This window comes from Alligator sinensis, unplaced genomic scaffold (genome assembly GCF_000455745.1).
Source record: "Alligator sinensis unplaced genomic scaffold, ASM45574v1 scaffold76_1, whole genome shotgun sequence".
Lineage (NCBI taxonomy): Eukaryota > Metazoa > Chordata > Crocodylia > Alligatoridae > Alligator > Alligator sinensis.
Window position 1 is genome coordinate 3633218 of NW_005841865.1, and position 22256 is coordinate 3655473.

General features: G+C 40.2%; 1 protein-coding gene across 13 annotated transcripts in view; it reads right to left on the reverse strand.

Annotated features, from left to right (window-relative positions):
• The window catches only part of ZMYND8 (zinc finger MYND-type containing 8), a 115461-nt gene that overhangs the window by 73727 nt on the left and 19478 nt on the right, over positions 1-22256 (reverse strand). For 3 of the 13 annotated variants that reach the window (XM_006016700.3, XM_006016695.3, XM_025191570.1), the window contains exon 1: positions 9517-9617. The exons of 1 other annotated variant lie outside the window; for it this stretch is intronic. In XM_006016700.3, coding sequence (XP_006016762.1) covers positions 9517-9530 — 14 coding nt within the window. In that variant the 5' untranslated portion in view covers positions 9531-9617. Of the gene's footprint in view, positions 1-748; positions 1058-4965; positions 5146-6953; positions 7505-8445; positions 8895-9113; positions 9221-9516; positions 9618-22256 lie in introns of those variants that run through there. 9 more of the 13 variants (XM_025191615.1, XM_025191597.1, XM_025191612.1 and 6 more) reach the window with 9 other exon arrangements.

Consider the following 22256-nt stretch of genomic DNA (forward strand, 5'->3'; position numbering starts at 1 on the left):
ATACATGGCAGATCGGGGAGGGGGTAGGCAACACAGCAGCAGATAGGACAGGAGGCATGCAAAGCATATTGGGCAGGGAGCAGAAAGCTGAGCAGCAACTCAGGCAAAGGAAAGAGATTGAAGTGGCACCCAGGGCTGATGCAGGCTAAGATGGGGTACACCTTCCAGAAAGGTTGGCTTTTGCTGCGCTAGAACATGCACCATCTGAACAGAAGGGAAACTATCCTGCCTGTCATATTTGCACAGTATATACCTAAGTAATGCTCATTTTAATATTAATGGCATTGGTCTCCCAATGTTCACTGGCGATTGTGCATATTACTAAAAATTATAATTGACACTAGACAACCATAGAAATGACCAGGCTCCTATCCCAAATAGTTCCTAATCCAAGGCCTCCTATACAATGTATGAATGGGCTCCTATATGTCTATTTAAAGTCCAACTAACTTCAATTGGTACAAGTAGGAGAATGCATCCATATGTGCAGAGAACTAGGGTTGCAAATCCAGGGCCTAATAATTAATTTTATAGATGATGACAACTTTTAATGCTAAGCTCCACAATAGGATGAAAAAAAGTAAATAGCAAAATTCACCTGCAGTAACCTCAGGTAGCAATTACCAACAGTAGAAGTATAAAGGAGAGAAACAGGACTTCTAACACCATGCCCTCCAAAACTTTTTCAGACTTACTTCTACTTATTCAGAGTAGGATTGGATGACACAAGGTGGTAAAAACCTCTCACCTGCCTACTTTTATCACTTCCCCCATTGGTATCACTGATGGAGAAATAAGGGTCTACTTTTCTCAGTTTGGATTCATCTTTATAGAAGGGAGAATAAAAGCAACTTAATAAGATTATAGCTTTGCGTGCAAGTTTTATGGTTTGGTTGTTACAGACAGAACAGAGAAAAACCCATAATAAATGCATTTTCAAGGAATTCTCACGCAGCCAAGAAATGGAACTCAGGGCTTGGGTACACTTAAAAGGGTTTTCCAATAAAACTCTCCTAGCAAGCACCCCAAGCAGAGATCCTGCTTATACATTATAACCCAGATTCTTCACAGGCACAGGTTCCTAAATCCCCTCCTCTGTGAAATGAAGGTTTGTGAACTAGGAAGGGGTCATATAGCTGCAGCAAATGCTATGTAGGATTGTGGAGGTGCACCAGCTGTTTGTTACAGCTCTTATTCCAAAGGGCACCACATCTCCAATCAGCTGTGTGGGACTGTGGCTGTCCTCCAGCTAATTGGAAAACCAATGCCTATAGAGATATAAGCTGAAGCAAAGAGCTGAGTGGCTTGTTTTTAATTCAGCAACCTGCTGTGAATCAAGTGGGTTGCACTCCAGCCATATATGAAAAATTCAGGTTCTACTGTACCAGTAACAGCTCTTTTGTCATTTAACCTAAAAAGCGTCTTGAACAGAAGTTGTTATATATTGGTAAAGAACTTTTTTTTCCTAGTTTAAACTCTGTATAGTAAAAAATTGTGTTGGCATAGCAATGTTGATTTTTTACTTTTTCCACACTTCTTCCAAACATTACTTCACCAGCAAATCTTTTAAGTGAACACACTTTGCTTATTTTAGTGGAAAACACAAAACTGAACGGATCCATCATGTCTGGAAAACATTATCGTAAATATGCTATAAACTACAACTATTAAAGAGAAACTTCAATTTTTAGAACTGTCTAGCACTGAAAACAATATTCTGTACTACTGCTACATGTGCTTTGCTGCATTTTTCTGTAGTAACATTTGAAATTAAGCATTACATTTGGGTTTTTCTGTTTGTTTGTTTGCCTATCTTTTTAAGAAATGCCATCACCAAATTGGAATAATGTGATTACTATACATAATAATATGCACTACTTCTGTCAGCACAGGAATAAAGCAGTGATATAATAAAGCGAGTTATCTCTTTTCAATAACTGGAGGTAGAGGTTCAGGCATGGGTTAGGCCACACAAATCTCAATCAAATCCCCCATGGGTATTTGTCCAGATCACAAAATCGAAAAGTCTGGCATAACAGAAGCCTAACAGATTGCATAGTGGAGCCCCTTGTAAAAAGCAGAGGATGAACTGTTTGAGAGTCATGACTGGAAAAACAGGTGTGGCACATAAGGAAAGAGGTACATTAGCAAAACTGTATAGACATTTCTCACTGAAATAGTATGGGGGGGATGTTACAGGTCAGAAGAGGTTTTGGCACACATGGGTGCCTATAGACCAGGTGTGGGCAAAATGTGGCCCGTGGGCTACATGCGGCCCACCAGGCCATTCTATCCAGCCCACAGGGCCCCTACAAAATTAAGAAAATTAATATTTAATTGCCCCCAGCTGCCTGTCACGCAGCCCTCAATGGCTTGCCAAAACTCAGTAAGCAGCTCTCCGCCCGAAATAATTGTCCGCCCCTGCTACAGACTAGTGCAGAGGCCACTCCGATGCACTGCAATTACAGCACATCAAAGCACACCTGATAACTGAGCCTGCTGGAACCTGGTAATTACCACGCTCCAGCCAGCCTCTTCTTCTTGTGTATCAGGGTCCCCGCACTTCAAAATGGCTGTGGGGCTGCTTTACCTAAAGCTTATCAAACAAGCTTTAGATAAATCATCCCCCACCACCATTTTGAAGCATAGGGACGGTGATACATGAAACCCTCCGGGCACTTTGTAATCAGAGTGGCTCTCGGAGCCGCTCTAATTAAGCGCGTGTCCCCCGCCCCCATCCCCACCTTCCACTGGAACACGTGTATAGATGCCCCATGAGTCCAAGCTTAGAACAGCTGGGATGCCATAAGTCAAGCCTCACAGGCATTAAATGCATGAGATTTGCTTGACTCTCATTTATCTTTCTTTTTTTTTAAGTCACTAAAAGCACTCAATTTGCTCCTCATCACCTTTAAAAAGGTATAAATAAATCTTTTGGAACTGCAAAAGTCAAAAAAGTATTTTTTCTAAATGATTCCAAAATTTGACTTGATGCAGCTCTATATATAAATAAATACAAAGCTCAGATTCGACAGAAGTTTGTCTCAAGATTTTAAACTCAAGAGAACATTCTGCATTCAGAAATGCATTCACTACTTGATACTGCTTTTGCATTTTTATTATGTATATTTGTACTTTTATTTCACCGTAACTGAAACCAAATTTAATGAAGTACCTAATACATCATTCATAGATCACTGGCAGAATGAAATTATTTAAGGTTAAGCCCTAGAGAACAGATAGAAATTCTATTTTTTTAAATAATACCACACTTTACCACTCTTAATATGAAAAACAAAAGACACAAAAATTTAGAATACAATGTCACAGGATCCTGGATGATAAAGAAAATACTTACTTGATACTAACAAAAATAAAAATAAGGGGATTAGAGGTAGCTACGAAACATTTAAAAAGTCACAGTAATAAAATAACTTCAGAAGTATCTTGTACTGCTTGTGTTACTGGAACACATTAAGACTCACATGAGCAATGGTACTTCTTAATGGGTGGGGTATCCTAAAGACCTAGACTTGTAAATAAATACTGGTAATTTACAGTAAGTTTAGGGAAACTTTTCCCAGGACATATGGACATGAATCTTTTCAGCTCTGTGTCCCCTATTGCAAAAAGCAATATTTTGAAAATGCTTTAAGCCTCCAAATTCAGTAATTTCACCAGCAGCATCACTTCAGCAAAAAATTTCAATTGCTATAACTCAAAGAAAGTAGATCCCTAAAGACAAGTATGCTACAGTTACACACAGCAAAATAAGAAAAAAAATCCTTGTATCAAAATAAGTGTAAATCAATAGCCAGTACTATAGGAACACAATAACTAGGAGATCAGATTAGATTATCCTATAAAGTCACATTTGGAAAAGACCTCATATCTGCAGTTCTGATTGTTTTTGTTAACTCACTTTTCTCAGATCAGATGCATTACTTTAGGTATAGCTAAGAATGTGATGGCTAGGATTACATATCGGAAATGATAGTGATATATATCTGACTAAGTACCTAGCTGAGTACAATATTTAACCTGGGTCATTCTCAGAGCAACTGCTATTTCCTTACAAAACAAAGGGAATATATTTTAAGAAACTAGTAACTGAAACATAAGCTTTGCCAGCTTCATTGTTAATTGACTAGAACATAGATTCTTCATTTAAAAGCTGCTATACCTGTATTGACAGTTCTTGCATAAAAACTAAAGTTGATCTCCTAAAATGTTAAAATTAACTTGTTTCATGCAAACTATTTTAACATGTCTGATGAAAGGGGCTTGAGATGGAGGTACTCTTTCATAGGGGGTACGTGGAGATATTCAGGTAAAAAAATGAGGGTTACAAACAAACAGGACATTTCTGCTTAACACAAAATTGCCTTATGAACTTACCTGAATAATTTTTAAGCCTTTTAACCTAAACAGTTGCTTATGAAATTCAAACTGGTACTTTCAGACAACTAAATAAAAAACTGCCTTTTCTACAAAGGAAAGATCATTTCTATTAGTGGTAATATTCATCTCAAATTTTACATGTGTAAAATATTAGCTGCTCTTAACCTATGTTAAATACAAAGAGCAATTAAAAGTTTCAGATGAACTACTGCACCTTGACATTTAACCAAGAAAATCTGATAGATATGGAAAACCACTCAGAACAGCCAATGCCCACATGCACAATATTCTCGGTTTACATATGGGAATTAGCACATTAATTTAAACCCAAGAACCATACATTTATGGAAATCTTTCTTCCTTTAATTTAAAAAAATACTGATTTAAATCTGTAAGTACTAAAATTAAATGTCATCCTAAAGATAATTCCTGCCCTTCCTAGATTACATTTGTGAGTAGCAAATATAAATCATGATTTCAAAAAAACTGCATTCAATAAAAATTGGAAAAAAATATATTAGCATGCCATTGCTGAATAAATAGCAGCTTTGTATAAGCACTCACCTATAACAGTCTCTTACTCATCGGTAGCTATGCTATTTATGCAGGATTCTTAAAATGGCGTCTGGCAGCACTGCACTGCCTCATTCCTGTACTGTAGCTAAAATGGTAGCAGTTTATTCAATAACTGTATCTCTTGTTTAAACAGCAGGGCTATTTTCAAAGCAAATGTCTAAATATCAGAAATGGTAAAGGACGACAAAGGGACACCTGACATTCAAATGTTTAACTACAAATGTACAAGAGACAGAGTTTTGTGAAGTCACAGGTTACTAAGGAAATCATTCAATTTTAGATTCAGTCTTCAGCTAGGATCCGTCAGATTTGATGTTTTCTTATTCAGAAATTTGTACAAAATGCCCGAAGTGTATTAAGCAATTTAAGCCTAAAAAACATTAGCTCAAACATATACATACAATGATTAGGTAGCCTTAGACACCAATGCCAATAATATATATATGTTAGGGGTTTGTTTTGGGGGCTGTCTGTTTGTTTTACATTTAGGATCTTCTAAAATAATCTACTGTATACTATGTACATTCAAAAAAGCTCAGCATAAGGAAAAGAAAAGGTTAAAATGCTGTGGTATCACTCAGTTCTCTGTCAGGCTAAGAACTAGCACAGCTGAGGCCCAAGCAATGTAAGCAGGATTGTTACAGGCAGAGTTTGGGAACAATTGTTTACAAATAAGGCTCCATGCTATCCAACATTAACACTATCAGTACACAGCTTTTAACACATTTTTAATCCCATTGTAAACCACACAGATACTTTGACTGCTGTCAGTATAACAGTTAACATTAAAAGGACATACTTTGCCACAGAAGGAAGTTGTCTATGAAATTAAGCTGGTGTGCAACTTACAAGTTAGGATACATATTAACAAGAGAAATGTTTTCTAAGCCCAGTTTGAGAGAGAAGGCTACATGATATAGTGGATAATATTATGTAGGGTTATGTGAGAATCCAGGTTTAGGTGCAACTTCTGCAATCTCAAATACTCTATAAAGTAATACTCTGGTACTCCAGAGTGATTCTTTGTGTTCCAGTTTTAAAAAGTCTTTACTGAGATTTACCACCCTCTAGCCAATAACTCTGAAGTTGCACCAGTCCTGTGGGAGAATGACTTGACTCGATCACTTCTCAGCCACAGGATGAACATGGCTACTACAATAAATAAATTAAAAAAAAAACAGACTGCCAGTAGTGGGACTGTACACTGGGAGGCAGCTCAGAGAAAAAAACCTAAATGTAATCTATGAATATTAATATGGAGGAGCTAAATTCACATGCTGATTTCCATATTGTGAAGCTCAAGGCCAATCTTCAATATGCACTTTTTTCTAAGTCAATGAGAAACAGACTCAGGTGCCTGTGGATGGGAGGGAAAAATCACATTTGAAGTGGTCTGTACTTTGCACCTTATCCTAATGGTTTTTAAGTGCTGTCACCAGTTTTAAAAAAAATCACTCATTTCCCCCTAGCACTATTTAACTCCTAACAGGCTGCCCCCAAGAACGAAAGGGACATGTGGCTTTTCAAAATCTATTGTTTTCATTCTTATTTATAATCCAGATAGCCCTTTTGTTTCTCTCCACGATATTATTTGTAAAGCTAATTACAAAAGTAACTGGATATTGGCACTAAATAACAACAGCTAATCATATTCATCCTGGACAATTGAAATTAATTCTTCTGGCTACTAAAGAACAAAAAGCAATTATATCATTAATTCCTGTGTATGTCAGGATAATGGCCATTTTCTGCAAGCTGAATATACTTCAGCTACATTGCTTCATGCATGCTCCATCTAATTGTGATATTAACAAGACCCAGTCCTGCAAAATCTTGGGGAGAGATGTTTCCCCCCCACACCCTGGGTTTGTCATTTAAATAAAACCTCACATCCCATCTGGCCTGCACAGTAGAAAAATAGCACAGAGTGCTTCTTATTATGCAATCTATAAAAAGGGAGTGAGATAACATCATACCTTGACAAAGCACCAAAAATATATGAAATTCTTCAGCTTGGCTGAATTTGCTTTACTTAGATGGAACAAAGATGGTAGAAATTTCCAGAAGGCCTTTCTCAGTCTTGCCACTGCAATTGTCAATCTTTAACCTACCCTCTGTTTCTATTGGCTCAAGTACTCCATGGAGCAGCGTGATTGGGCTGATCTGTAAAACAACACTGCTGTCTCTACCTTGACTCAGACATCTTGCTGCAATGCAGACATTTATTTTTTGTGAACTATAAAAGAATTATATTTGAGTGATTAAAAATAGAGAACTTTAACAGACTCACGATACTATGTTTCATTACATACGCCAGGGCAGCTTATACAAATATGCTTCATTGTCAGCAACGTGTCTGGAGGTGCAGATTTGAAACAGATCCTAGTTTAACAAAACCTATGGGAGCCATTTTAATACAAGCTTTTTGATTGCAGATCACTTACTCCTGCTTCCTCATATTAAACAAATATAATATTGTGCAATGTTTCAGACTCCAAACCAAACTGCTAATGTGTATAAATTGCTGCTAGGAAAATTATGTCCAAATGCAATTTCTGATTTTACTAATCAGAGATAAATTAAAACAGCACAAACTTACTGCTTAGCTGCACTATCATTTTTTTGTATGCTGAAACAGCAGTTCATTTCAGTTTTGGTTTAGTTTGTAATCTGACTTTTCAGTTAATACTTCTGTTTCACACTAAGATATTCATCTTGGCAAAGAAGCAACCAGAGTTAAATGGCATGTTACACTATGTTATCAAAGTCATGGAAACCTTTATAAAAAGTTAGCATAAAATCCTGACAAAGTACAGCAATATCTAAAACCAGATTAGATTTGGGTTCATTCTTAAAATTATATAAGCATTATGGGTTAAATTATTCCAAATAAATGCAGTTAGGCTTAAAACACTAAAGAATCTATCTCCTTGCAGTTTGTTAAAATATGCACTCAAATGCTATGATTAAAATTTGCAATAAAGTGCAAAACGGTCAAAATTACTAATAAATCAAACAAATGCATCTTAGATTATATTTCATATGGTATTAAAGCAGATTTAGTAACCAACATCCAGTTAACTGTATAAGGACACCACATTGCTGAGCACTAGCACTTTCATTACACCTCATAAGCCTGAGAAACAGCCTGACTGCACTCTAACCTCCACACATGCTAATTAAGAATCTAGGAACAAAAAGTAAGTAGAAATTTTTTCACTGGCCAGAGGTAAACAGGAAGTATAACCTTCAAGTTTAGCAGCAGATTATCAGAAAAACAGTGCATTCAAGCTGGAACAGAATTTACATGAACAAGTCATTGCAAATAGATGCTAAACAAAACTCCTGATTTTTAATGCTACTAGCCACGGACTATACTTCACCTGCTGGGCTAACTGCACCCTGTTAAAAGCAAAATATTTTGTAAACTATTAAAAATGTTCAGAGACGAGCACACTGCTTACTTACCAACTGTTCAAGCAACCATCTCATTTTTCCAGTTAAGAAGATACAACAGGCTGGCAGATTTGGAAATTGATCAAAAGGGAAATATTTGAAATAATTACGTAGCATTAAACCAAAAGAAAAAAAAAAGGAGAAAAACGAACAACATGTACTACTGACATGAACCACACATGATTTTATATCCCCTGGACTCCACAACATAGAACTGTGGCTGGTAGAGTGTAAAATAAAATAGAAACAGATAAAAGGTACATTAGTTTATTTGAACCATGCCAGAGAAAGAAGCTAACAATTCAAAAGCATATTTTTCTTTAAACAATTAGAAACATAAACAGATGATATCCTGCATTTTATTGACCAGAAACCTATTTGTAAAACCTGCAGTGTAAGAAACTCATTTTTAAAGGCACAAAATATTAACCATATATTGCCCTTCATTAAAAGAAACATAATATATTAACTACTCCTATAAGAAAAAAGTTCAAAATCCATTTCAAGTTAAGATAAGCTGCACAAAAAACATGATGCAACAGCACAACACCACCTAGGCCCAATAACTACAATCTGCCATTAGCACTTTTTGCTGATGTCTAGGTTTTTAAAAATCCCATATTTTCTCAGAGATAACTTATCTTAGCTGTTCCATTCACTGTTTAGAAAGGTAAACTTGCCTGTTCTGCTGTCTGCCATTATCCCTGCTTGACTCCCTGTAGGGCAGTTAAATGCATCTGCTCCCTAGCTTCCATTTTCTCTTCAGCAGGCATGTGACACAACAGACAATAGTGCTGGCAAACTGCTCAGAGAGAGAAAGCTGCTTTGGAATACCAGGATCTTGATAAACTCTAAAAACACCATCCTCCTGTGAAGTAGTAGGTATGCCAAGGTTTTGCCAGTTTGCAAAATAAAGCTATGGCTAATGGCTACTAACCATGTGACCCAAGAAAGCAAATTTAAACAGTTTCAACTTAATAAAGTGCTGTGGTGTGAGTTTTGCACGACAGATCACAGAGAATCACACTCTCAGCCCACAGCTCATAGGTCTTAGAGAAAAAAAATGTAAAAAGTAAAGCTTACCTCTGTGGATGCATTGTTAACACAGTGTTATGTCAATACTTATAAAACATGGAGGACAGGCTCTCAGTACTCAGACAGAAAGGGCTTGGCACTTCAGCTTGATGATCTGTCTTCCTAATAAAAGCTAATCCTGGATTGGCTACTTTGGTAAATCTGAATGTAAAGCTTCAGGGGATTGGCTGAAACACTTCCTGAGCGATTATCTTTGTGCAGCTCTGGCAAGCAGGAGCCATCCTGTGCATAGAGAAGACAGGCTAAGCTAGGCCTGCTTCAGCAGAAGAAACTTAAAAAGAGACCCCAAACAAGAACTCTTGATAAAAAACACCCAGATTTTCAAGCAGGGGAAAGTGATCACTAACTGCCTGCACAAATAAAATGCATCTCAAACTGTCATTACTGACTGAACTCAGAGATTTTAAATCAGCAACAAAGAGGGTTCATCATCCAGGTCTAGGAGAAAAGCTAAAATCACTTTGCTGGTATTCTGAAATAAACCCCATTCAGAAAAAGCCGTGCTTTAGAAAAGGAGGAAAGCATCTTGACACAGAACAGACAGGAGGGAACAAAATTAAAGAAAAACTGAAAGACCAGAATGAATGATTTTCTTACAGATTTTAAACCCCCCTAAAATTAACACTAAAAGTCACATACCCAGAGCATAATTTCATTAGACATTGTGATACCAGAATCTAGGTGAAAACCATGGCGTGTTTGATTTCAACAAAAACATATTTTGGATTACAGGGTAGGGAGCTGGTTTCCTTAACTAAAAAAAAAGGAAAGAAAAGAAATGAAAAGCTACAGTAAATAGCAAAAATCATCAGTATTGCACCACAGATGCTGTAGTCTCAAATTCCCCCTCCCCCATCCTCAGGCCTGCTAAAGCTGTCAGTTAAACAAAAATCTGACTTCCGTATTAGTGGCTGCAGCTGCAGCTTCCTGTCTATTAACCCTGTCAGACTTGGTACTTTTTTTAATGTAGGCCCTAAAAGGGAATGGATTTCCATGTGTGGAATAATACTAGAGTCTGCTTTCAGATGGAGATATGAGCATCAGCACAGCTCTCTCAATTCTGTAGCATTTTGCCTCAGTTGTTACCATAGATTAAGGCTCTGGAGAATGAAGCAATTTGAGAAGATGGTATGTGATTTTGGAGTTAGAGCACAATGCATCTGAACAACCAGTCTGATTTGGGGCCAATTCTTAACCACCTTATTCAAAGAAAATGAGCTTTCATTCCTCTTCCCAAACACCGTGTGATTCAGTTCTCTTCTGAATACAGTGAGGGTTAGTGGATTTATCACTATTCCAGGAAGAGGAAAGGCACAACTCCAGAGGGAGATTTTAAAGGGCCGAATTTATACAAAGACTTTACATTGTGCTCCAATATTTACACTGACATCAGGTAACTAGGCATTCAAATTCTATCTGCACCTACAAATTACTTGGCCATTACAGGTAAAAAGCAACTAATTTGAAAATGTAAAAATAATTGTTTATGCAAAGAAAGGTGCAGGGTAGTGGGAAAAGGGAGAAATTTAAGATTTAAATAGGTATTACCTTCACAGACACACAGGCAAGTCTGTCCATTTTGAATTTTCCTGACTCACATGTATACAATTCAATATATAAATAAACATCCTAGGCTGTAGTGTCCCATGTTGAATTCATGTTATTTCAGAGATAACAATCAGTCTCTTAGGAAAACTCCCAAACCACCATGTCACAAAACAATGTACATTTTTCTGTTTGTATTTTAGGCTGTACCAGCGGATTAATGGCCCCAAGTGTAATACTAATTTCATAAGCGATTTTAGAGTCTCTGCTGGAAGCATTTTCCCTTTTTAGCCCTGGCAACGTTTTTCAGGGCAGAGAGCAGGAAGGCTCACAGATTACACTGGCAGTTTTGTTCTGTTTTAGGAATGAAGCAGAAACAGTATGCTGCTATAAAGGGAAATGCACAGCCCACTACAGCAGCAAGAACATGTTGGAAATGCATGACATTCAAGTGAGCACTTGCAGCATTTTCCTTTTAATAGTTCAAACCCTTCAAGTCAGGTCTGTGCCTAAAACCCTGCAAAATAAAAGATAATTTCCCTCAATGTTTAGCTATCTAGATTTTGATTCGTCCATGCACTAACTGCAAGAGAAAGGGCGTCACCAACTACTAAAGTCTATTTTCATTAATAGATAGCTCAGCTCTAGCATTACTCAGATTACACACAGAAATCTTAAGTCCCTGTGAAGTTCATTGACAAAATGAAAGTGAACATGCATTATTCGTCAATTTTTTTCCTCAGCAACCTCGTTCTGTGAGTGCAATGGTGCTGATGGTGGCTGGGCAGATTGCCAAACTGACACACTTGGTCGTTAGGGAAGGAATCAGTGCATCAGCTAATAATTATGGTCTGCTGCATAACCTAGCAGCAACAGCAGCAGCCTTAGAAGAGGCCCCAAGTTCTACCATGATGAGTCAAAGAAATAGTGGCCTAAGTTAGAAAGAGTAATCCAAATGCCTCTGGTCAACCACCCAGCAAAATAAGAACAAAACCAAAAAAAAGCTGCTCTTTCAAACAGCATATCCTGTTTAGAATTCAAACCCGGTAGGGTAAAAAGACTTTTTAGTTATTTAAAAGCGGATCAAGCAAGGGAATGCTTTAAATGTCTTGTCTGCTTTCTTTCTTGCTGGAGGTGGGCACCCAGTTTAAAGCCTGACAGGAACCCTAGTTACAATGAGCATACTATACCTATAAATTATATGCAAGACAATTAAATAAACCTCCTATTTCAACTTAATCTCTTTTACATAGGAGGGGTAAATTTTGGGGGGAAGGGGGAGGGGAAGGAAAAGAAAGAGAAGAGGAAGCCAGACAGCTTAGTTAAGGTATGGGAAAGGACAAAGAGACAGATTAGTATTCACCCAGTTCAATGCTTTAAAGATTCAAGTTGTTAAAAACACTAAGTAGGTGAAGAGGAAAAAAAAATTAGAAAAGGAAGAGAGGGGGTAACACTGAAAGAGAGAAACAGGGAAAACATAGGGGAAGGAAGGGGAAGACAAAAATATCAAAGAAGGAATTCATTCTACAGATGTTGCAACCACCAACTGTCTTGGGCAGGAGGAACTATACCCAGGAAAGAACCAGAAACTACACCTACTAGCAAATACAAGCAGGAGGCACCATTTCCTCCAGTTTCAGTGTGCACCCCTACCCTTCCACCCCTGGACTGACTCCCATAACGCATCTTCTGTCCATTACAAGCAGAGGTCTCATATAGACAGGGGAAAAAAAGGATCCCCCAACATATATTAGGAAGCATGATGGGAATGAAAATGGGAGCCCGTAGGGAAGAGATGTATGCATAAGGGAGGAGCACTCGGTTTGCATATATGGTCCAGCCTGTGACACTGAGTGTGCCACGCACACGCACGCACACACGCACGCGCACACGATAGAGTCACATTCCTAAAGGAAAATGCAGAAAGCAAAAGGATCAGGAGAAAGTTACATTAAGGCAGTGATTCTCACCCTGGAGTGCCTTGAGATCCTTTCAGGGGTGCCATGCAATGTTAGCTCTATTTGGTGCCCAAACAGGATTCACAAGATAAACCCAGAGATTTTAAATAGGAATCCATAGTGTTAAAAGCATTCTGACCTGGTATGATCCAAGTTCTTTGCAAGAGATGAGTTGCTCTATTATTTTTCTATACTAAAAAAAAAAAAAAAGTGAAAACGTAAGAGCTAACATTCTCTATGGGATGCCTTGAGTCTAGTGAGAGGTAACTGGACTATATCAACGGGTATCTTGAGTCCTAAAAGGTTGAGAACCACTGCATTTAGGATCTGCAGGCTGATTTCACATTTTCTCTCTTGAAATGAGAGCCCTACCTCCTTCCTACATTTGGGATTCTAAAAACTAAGGCCCAGATCTTATTTCATTTACTATATGTCTAAGCAGACTTTGGCATCTGAGTGTGATACTATTCCAACCTGCTCAAGTCTCTGAAAAAACATAAGCATGCTTACTCATATAATGTATCATCTTATAATTAGACTAAATCACAAAAGAGCAGTGAGCAAGAAGCACCATCCACCTTTTGCATTAACTGTCTTTCAGAGACTCAAGCAGGGTGGAAGAGGATCACAACAGGTGGAGTAGTCTCAAGCCCTAAATTAGCATCTTCCCTTGGTACAGCTTCTTTCCTCTCCCCTACTCTGTTCTGTCAGCCTCAGTCCCAGTAACTACCTACAGACCATAACCACAGCATCCTGCTTCCAAATTATCTCTACCTTGAAATGATCTCAAAAGGTGGCAGAAGTGGTTAACCTGTGGCATGTGTGCTACAAGTGTCATGAACAACCTCTGCATGTGGCATGCAGCAGACTGAAGAGACAGGTATCACAGCAGCAAATAGGACAGGAAGCAGAAAGCAGAGTAGTAGATCATGCAGGGAATCAGCAAAGAGCAAAATACAGAGCAGCAGATTGTATAGGGAGCACAAAGCAGGAAGCAGAAAGCAGAGTAGCAGACTGGACAGGGAAGAGGATTGGAGTGTGACTCAGGGTGAGTGTGGGGCTAGTTTATGGCACACCTGCCAAAAGATTGCCTACTACTCTAAGAGGTCCTGCATTTCTAGAATTGCTACTGGACACTCAACTATGACCTGCCTGAGGAAGCTGATACTTTTGTCATAGGTCCAGGTAGAGTGTCTGTACAGGCCATGAGACTGAAATGAGCTGATTTGCCAGTGAGCAAAAAGGCTTTGTGGCCAGACATGCATTTGCTTGTCTATCTGGACAATATTTTTCTAACACTTTTGGTTTGGTCTGTTTGTTCTGGCTCACATTGCTCATTCATTCTCTCACTGCAGACTGAAAAGGCTGATTTTGTTTATAATACATGTTGAATATTTGGCATGTTATGAAAGTTTCTGATGAGAGCTGTTATTCTCTTATGCCCTGTTTTAATATGTTGAGATAGCATGCCTCATGTCCTCCTTCTAAAGGAGATCTCTGTTCAGGCTCAATCATCTGATAAAGATATCTTTAAACCCCCAAAGCACTGGAGGCTCCTTTGCATTATATCTGCAGTGGTGTGTTAGAAGAAATGATGCAACAGCTGGTGCAGAGAATTCTGGGCCCCAGCAGGGGCACTCATACTGCACTTCACAAGACTATCCTGCAGAAACAAACATCTCCAAGTTAAAGAGCAACTCCACAGTAAGAGAAGAGTGGCTTGAGACTGGCTGCTCCTAAGTGAGCATTATGGTCTCAGTGTGGGTCTAACTCTACCTAGTTAGACTACGTATGAAGACTCATTTTATTTTACCTTTTCATTCAGCTCGTATAGGTGTCAGCATTCTGTGTGTCCTTCAAAGAGTTGCTCTGTAGCATTTTAGAATTATATTGTATGAAAATAGTTAAAGTTAATTTCCCTCTACAGTTCTCTTGAATCTGTAAGTATTTGCGTTTATAAGACAAGAAAGAAGAAAGAAACCTCGACCAATATGGGTATTTGGGTAATACTTGCATGAGAATCTTTCTAGAAAAGAATGTGTCCTTTCCTCTCCATCTCTACTGCTACCATTCTTCCATGTCTTGGTTAAGTATATTCTTGACTATTGTAACTACCTCCTTCCTGACCTTCCCACTCCCATCAATCTAAAAAACAGTGCAACATATTAGTTAAATTGATCATGCATATGGGATGGGCAGCCATTGAAACTGTACAAACTGAACTAGACATTTTCCAAATCCCACTGATTACAGTATTAAAAGCACCTCTTAAGCCACTTTAAACATTGAGGAGGAAAAGCCTGTTCTCACCTTTTCACAATTCCTTAATGTTTGGTACATTGTTATAGTAGGGTAGGAATGTTGTTATAGCCAAGACTGTTCAGGATATATAAAAGAAGCAAGTTTTTGTTTGGGTTTTTTGGTGATTTCTTCTTCTGGACTAAACTATTAGTTGGGAGAGGTGTTTAGACCAAAGCTTCAAACACAAGTGCCCTCAAATCTGCTAAATTACATGGTTACTCAGATTCTGCCCTCCAGCTGCTCTTCAGCTGTTCACACCTCATCAAGGCAATTTACATTGTTAGAGCACCTTGACAGTAGTAGCCTTGAAATTTACAGATCCTAGTCAGTTTCAATACTGTTAATAGCAGGGCGTTCACAGTAGTTAAGATGGGCTACAAGGACTGGCTACTGACCCTTCAGGTTGGGCATTTTTCTGACCGCAGAATAAACCAATGGTATACAGCCCAGACTGAATTCCCAGTTCCAAGCATTCCAACATAATGAGTCAGGAACCCCCCAAAATCATGAGATAAGACTAAGAGGGGGAGGGGATTATTTCTATTCTGATTTTAAGCCTTCAGGTAGTTGTGGCTAAAAATTTCAACCTTTTCAATTATGAGAAAAAGGAAACTGTTTTTCTTTTTTAAATGAATAAAGGCATTTTCATATACTCACAAGACTTCAATATTCTATACTTTTGTAACTTCCTGTTCTTCACTCTATACTACTCTCAATGATCTCTGCTACCTTCTTTCTGTTTCCTTTTCCCACTCTGATCTGTACAGCCTTTTATGGCCACGCCAAATATTCTTCCTCTCCTCCATCAAATACATAAAATCAATTGAACAACATTGAGCAACTTTTCACTATTTGGTTCTACAGCTACTGTTTCGCTGTTAGACTCAGCATTATACCAGTATGGTCAAAACACGTGTGCAATTAGAATCTTAGAGCACAGTGTGAGAGCTTTCCTTAACAAAAGTTTAGAATCAGATGAAAACACAAGGGAATCATGGTATAGAGTACCACCACCATTTCAGTCTGCCTCCGACAACTGCTACTGATACTTGCCAACAGTCTTTGAAGACAGGGAAAAGATGGAATAAGCCATGAACACTGTTCTCCCATTTCATTCAGAACAGGGTGGATGTTCCTTGACAGGTAAGGGGCTAGAAATCTGTAATGCAACATATTTGTGGTATACCTCTTCTACAAATGGCAGGCTTTGACTTTAATGTGGCACCTTGCCTTTGTATTAAATTCACATAGGAGGCCTAGCTCTAGTGTTTTGTTGTATTACAGAGAGCACTGCCCCACCGGTATTACTCCTTACTTAAAATATCATTTGACTTAACCCTATATCTTACCATATTTACAGAATTTACCTTACAAAACTGCAAAAAAGCTGATTTCCAGTAATTTGTAGTGGCAGAGATTATTCTTTCAATCCTACTTTGCAAATTGTCAAAATGGATATTTCCTGTTTGTTCCTTAACTATTTAAGGCATTTCTTTCCTCTCTGTAACTGTATTTGTGGTCAGTGCAATGGTTAAGATGTTTTTATGAAAAAAGCATCAAGTCATGTACATTTGTAACAAGATTCTTTGGGACAATTAAAACAGTATGAAATTTAAAATAATTATCCAATCAAGTCTCTAGACAAGCCTCTGTTTCCATGGTTTTAAACATACCTGTAAATCTAAGTAAGCTCACAAAAGCTTGCACTATAGGTGTATAAATTAAAACATCTACTTTGGGTAGTCTATAAGGGGCAAATCAACTCTGCCATCTAAGTTTTAAAAGCCAGAACAAATTTTGCTATACATGAACCCGCACAGAGCAGCGTGTAGGATCAAGGTGTTACACTTCAAGCTCTCTGTAGAATGTGGACCATGTCTTTATATGCGTTTACACAACAACTACCATAACAGAGCCTGATCCTGACCAGGGCGTAACAGCAAACACGTTTTCATATAAATAATTTATATAAATAATTATAAGGACATTTTGACCTGGGCATTCTTATTATATAAGAGCTGAAAACTGAAAAGCAAGCTATCTACAACTACCCTTACCACAATAATTATCAAAACTTATTTTTTTCCTTTTCCCATACAGATAGAAAGAATGCAGGAGTTTAACAGTTTCTTCCATTTTTCTAACTTTAATAGAAATGTAGTGCCCCCTGGTGTTCATTAAGAGTCAGCACATCATTGTTTACTTTGAAATTAAGCACACCTGAAATAGGGTACTTTGTATCCAAAAGTATGCCAAGCATCTCTGCCAATGATAGAGTTGGTCCCATAAAAGATATCACCAAAAACTCCTTGATTTTGGCATGTTTCCTGGATTAAAACAACATTCCAATCTCACGATGTTGAAATTAAGAACATTTTCACTATTTGTGACACACACAGGTTTTTAAATGTCTCTAATATAGAGTTCTACAATTACACATATAGCAAATACTGTCCACATCAGTTTTACCCCTAGAACATATTTCTGAAGTGCTAGTCAAAAATCACATTTGTTAAAGAATATCACAAGAAATGTTTACAAAAATGCACAAAAAGCAGGGCTATTTACCAACTACTGAGCTTCCCACATAATTGATTCTGAAAAGGATTTTGGGTTGGAGAAGTATGCGCTGATCAGCCTCATGACCCTTGTGGAGTACCTGATACAGGTTTTTGTGCAAAGGGTGCACCCTAACCCCCAAACCTCTACTGTAACAGCACAAATAGAGGTGGCTCAAAGATTTTGAAGATTCTGAAGTCAAACTCTACCTACCAGTTGATGCACTGAGGCCTCAGCATACTGCTTATCTCCCAAAGAGGATTTTAAGTTTGGTACTAACAAAGAATCATAGATAGGGTTGGAAGGAACATCTGGAGGTCATTTAGTCCAACCCCCTGCTCAAAGCAGGACCATCTAGATCATCCCAGCCAGCGTTTTGTCTAGCCAGGTCTTGAAAACCTTCAAGGATGAAGATTCTACCACCTCTCTGAGTAAGCTGTTTCAGTGTTTTACTACCCTCCTAGTGAGAAAATTCTTCCTAATATCTAACCTAAACTTCCCTTGCCGCAGCTCGAGACCATTGCTCTTTGTTCTGCCATCTTCCACCACTGAGAACAGTCTAGCTCCACCTCTTTCGAACCTCCCTTCAGGTACTTGAAGGCTGCTATTAAAGCCCCTCTCTGTCTTCTCTTTTCCAAACTAAATAAGCCCAGTTCCCTCAGCCTCTCCACATAAGTCATGTCCCCCAGCCCCTTCACCATGTTGTTGCCCTCCGCTGGACTCTCTCCAATTTGTTCACATTCTTTCTGTAGTGGGGGGCCCAAAACTGAACACAGTACTCCAAATGTGGCCTCACCAGTGCAGAACAGAGGGGAATAATCACTTCCATTGACCTGCTGAGAACACACCTACCAATGCAGCCCAGTATGGCATTAGCCTTCAGGGCATACTGCTGGCTCATACTCAGCTTATTGTCCACTGTAACCCCCACATCCTTTTCTGCAGAGCTGCTGCCCAGCCAGTCAGCCCCCAGCCTGTCCTGTGCATGGGACTGTTCCATCTTAAGTGCAGGACTTTGCACTTGGCCTTGTTGAAACTCATGAGATTCCTTTTGGCCCAATCCTACAATTTCTCCAGGTCACTCTGACTCCCAGCCCTACCCTCCAGTGTATCTACCACTCCCCACCAGCTTGGACTCATTTGCAAACATGCTGAAGGTGCACTCTATGCCATTTTCTAAGTTGTTGATGAAGACATTGAACAAAACCAGCCCAACACCAACCCCTGGGGCAGTCCATTTGATACCAGCTGCCAACTAGACATCAAGCCATTGATTACTACCCTCTGAGCCCAATGCTCCAGCCAGTTTTCTATCTACATTACAGTGCATTCATCCAGTCCATGCTTCTTTAGCTTGCCTGCGAGAACACTGTGGGGGATTATATCAAAAGCCTTGTGAAAATCATGGTATACCACATCTACTGGTCTCCCCACATCCACAGAGCCAGTCATCTCATCATAGAAGGCAATCAGGTTGGTCAGGCATGACTTGCCTTTGGTGAATCCATGCTGACTATTCCTAGTCACCACTTTCTCCTCCCAGTGCTTAGAACTGGATCGCTTGAGGATCTGCTATATGATTTTTTCCAGGGACTGAGGTGACGCTGACTGGTTTGTAGTCCTGTGGATCCTCCTTTTTCCCTTTCTTAAATATGGGCACTATGTTTGCCCTTCTCCAGTCATCTGGGACCTTCCTGATAGCCATGAGTTTTCAGAGATGATGGCCAGTGGCTCTGCAATCTCATCAGCCAACTCCCTCAGCACCCTCAGGTGCATCCTATCTGGACCCATGGACTTTTATTGTATGTCCAGCTTTCCTAATAGTCCCTGTGGCAGGCCCACACTCAACTCACCATGCTGCCAGCATCCAGCTGGTTGGTCTGCAGGCAGCTGGGCTGGCATCACGCAGTCAGAAGACGGACCACAGAATGGCCCAGCCCCTCAAAGCTCTTGTGATAAGAAGAGCTTGCCAATTGTGGCCAGGGACAGAGAAAAAGAGGTGGCACCAGGCGTGCCTCTGAAAGCCTTCCCCACACTAGAGACAGACCCAAAGCAACAGCAGCAGCACCGGTTGCAAGGTAGCTCAGGCATTCAGACCACAGAGGAAGAAGCCTTGTGGTGTCTGAGCACTCTCTCACCTGCATTATCTGAGCCGGAGACTTCTCCTGGGGCAGGGAGCCCTGGTGAGCTGGAGGATGCCACAAATGACCAGACACCAGAGAGAGAGGACCCAGGTATCGGTGAGAGAGCAGCTGCAGAGGAACCAAGGGGTATGGATCTAACCTTGTCCCCACCTGTGCAAAGCCCCACCAGCAGGGACACTCAGGGCCACCGGGACAGGACCTCACCAGCCCCAGGGACATCAGGGGGACTCATCCCAGGGAAGCACCCCCTGCAAGCCCACTGATTTGGGCCAATGCATTTGAGCGGTTGTGGCCCCAAAATTCCCCAGCATGCAAGCAGCAGGACCCCAAGGGTCACTGGGACGTAAGAAAATGGCCTTCAGGACATTATAGCATGTGGCCAGGTGCCAGCTGATCCAGGAAATCAACCCCATGGGGCCAACCCACAACACGGAATCACACAGGGGCTGAACAGGTCTTGCCACACATGGTACAGAGCACTGATGAAACCTCCTGGTGCCGTGAGTATTGCTGCCCTGCTCACCTGCGCCATCCATGTGATTTCAGTTTGAGTTTAGTTATCAATTTGCCAGTCAGGCATATCATAACCATGCCCCTGCTGAAAACTAAAGGCAGGCCTTCCATGGGAGTAGACAGTGCCTGCGATACCATCAAAACCAAGCCAGACCACCCAAGTGGAAAGGGGTGAGGTGTAGGGGAGGAGAAGCCTCACAGAAAAAGCACCAGCCGAGGTGCCCAGGGTCAGAGAAGAACACTGGACAACACCTTCCAGTAAAATCTAAGGTAACAGCAAGTTGTGGCAGGCAAGTTGACCCTGGTGCTGCACACCCAAGGAGGCAGAGCATGCTAGTGGCAGCACTGCAAGCATGGGCCTGTCACAGTCCCTAACCTGTTCTTTTACCACTGTTGGCTGCCCTTTTCCAATCGTCCAGGACCTCCTCTGATTGCCACAAGTTTTCAAAGATAATGGCCAGTAGATCTACAATCACATCAGCCAACTCTCTCCCTCAGCACCTGCGGATGCACTGCATCTGGTCCCATGGACTTGTACATATCCAGCTGTTCTAAATAGTCCCTAACCTGTTCTTTTGCCTCTGTTCACTGTTCACCTCATCCCCAAACTGTGCTGCCTGCTGCCATAATGTGGGACCTGACCTTGCCTGTGAAGACTAAAGTGAAAAAGGCATTGAGCACTTCAGCCTTTTCTGCATCCTGTCACAAGGTTGCCTCCCCCATTCAGTAAAGGACCCACACTTTCCCTGATGCTCCTCTTGCTACTGACATACTTGTAGAAACCCTTCTTGTTACCCTTCACATCCCTTGCTAGCTGCAACTCCAATTGCACTTTGACCTGCCTGCAATTCATCCCTTAATGCCCAAGCATTGCTCTTATATGTTGTGATTTAGTTTACTAAATAGTTCCCTGCTAAGCCAAGCTCGTCTTTTGCCATACTTGCTAGTCTTCCTGTGCATCAGAATGGTTTGTTCCTGCACTCTCAGTAAAGTTTCTTTAAAGTACAGGCAGCTCCCTTGGACTCCTCTCCCACTCAGTCTGGCTTGCAAGGGGATCCTACCCATGAGTTCCCTGAGCGAGTCAAAGTCTGCTTTTCTGAAGTCCAGTGTCTTTACTCTGCTGCTCTCCTTCCTTCCTTCCATCAGGATCCTGAACTCAATCATCTTGTAGTCACTGCTGCCCAAGTTGCCATCCACTACTGCATTCCCCACCAAGTAATCCCTGTTTGTGAGCAGCAGGTCAAAAAGAGCATGGCCTCTCACTGGCCTCTCCAGCACTTGCACTAGGAAGTTGTCCCCAAGACTCTCCAAAAACATCCTGGATTGCCTGTACACTGCTGTATTGCCCTCCCAGCAGATGTCAGGGTGATTGAAATCCCCCATGAGAACCAGGGCTTCTAGTTGGGAAACTTCTGCTAGCTATTTGAAGAAAGCTTCATCTACCACTTCCTCCTGGTCCAGTTAATCTATTCTATCCTGAGAAGGCTGAGCAGCCGATCTTATGTGCTGAGCACTATGCTGGAGAACAAACTTCTCTCAACCAGGTATGTAATTCTGGAGAGATAAACAAGCAGGGTGCACAGCATTTAACAGTGTGCTCTGAAAGTAAGACCTTTCTCTAGCACTGAGGGGTTCCCACAGGCTGCAAGTACACAAAGTGCTCATAATACACAAAGACATACTAAAATAACAAGCACCCTATAAGCAA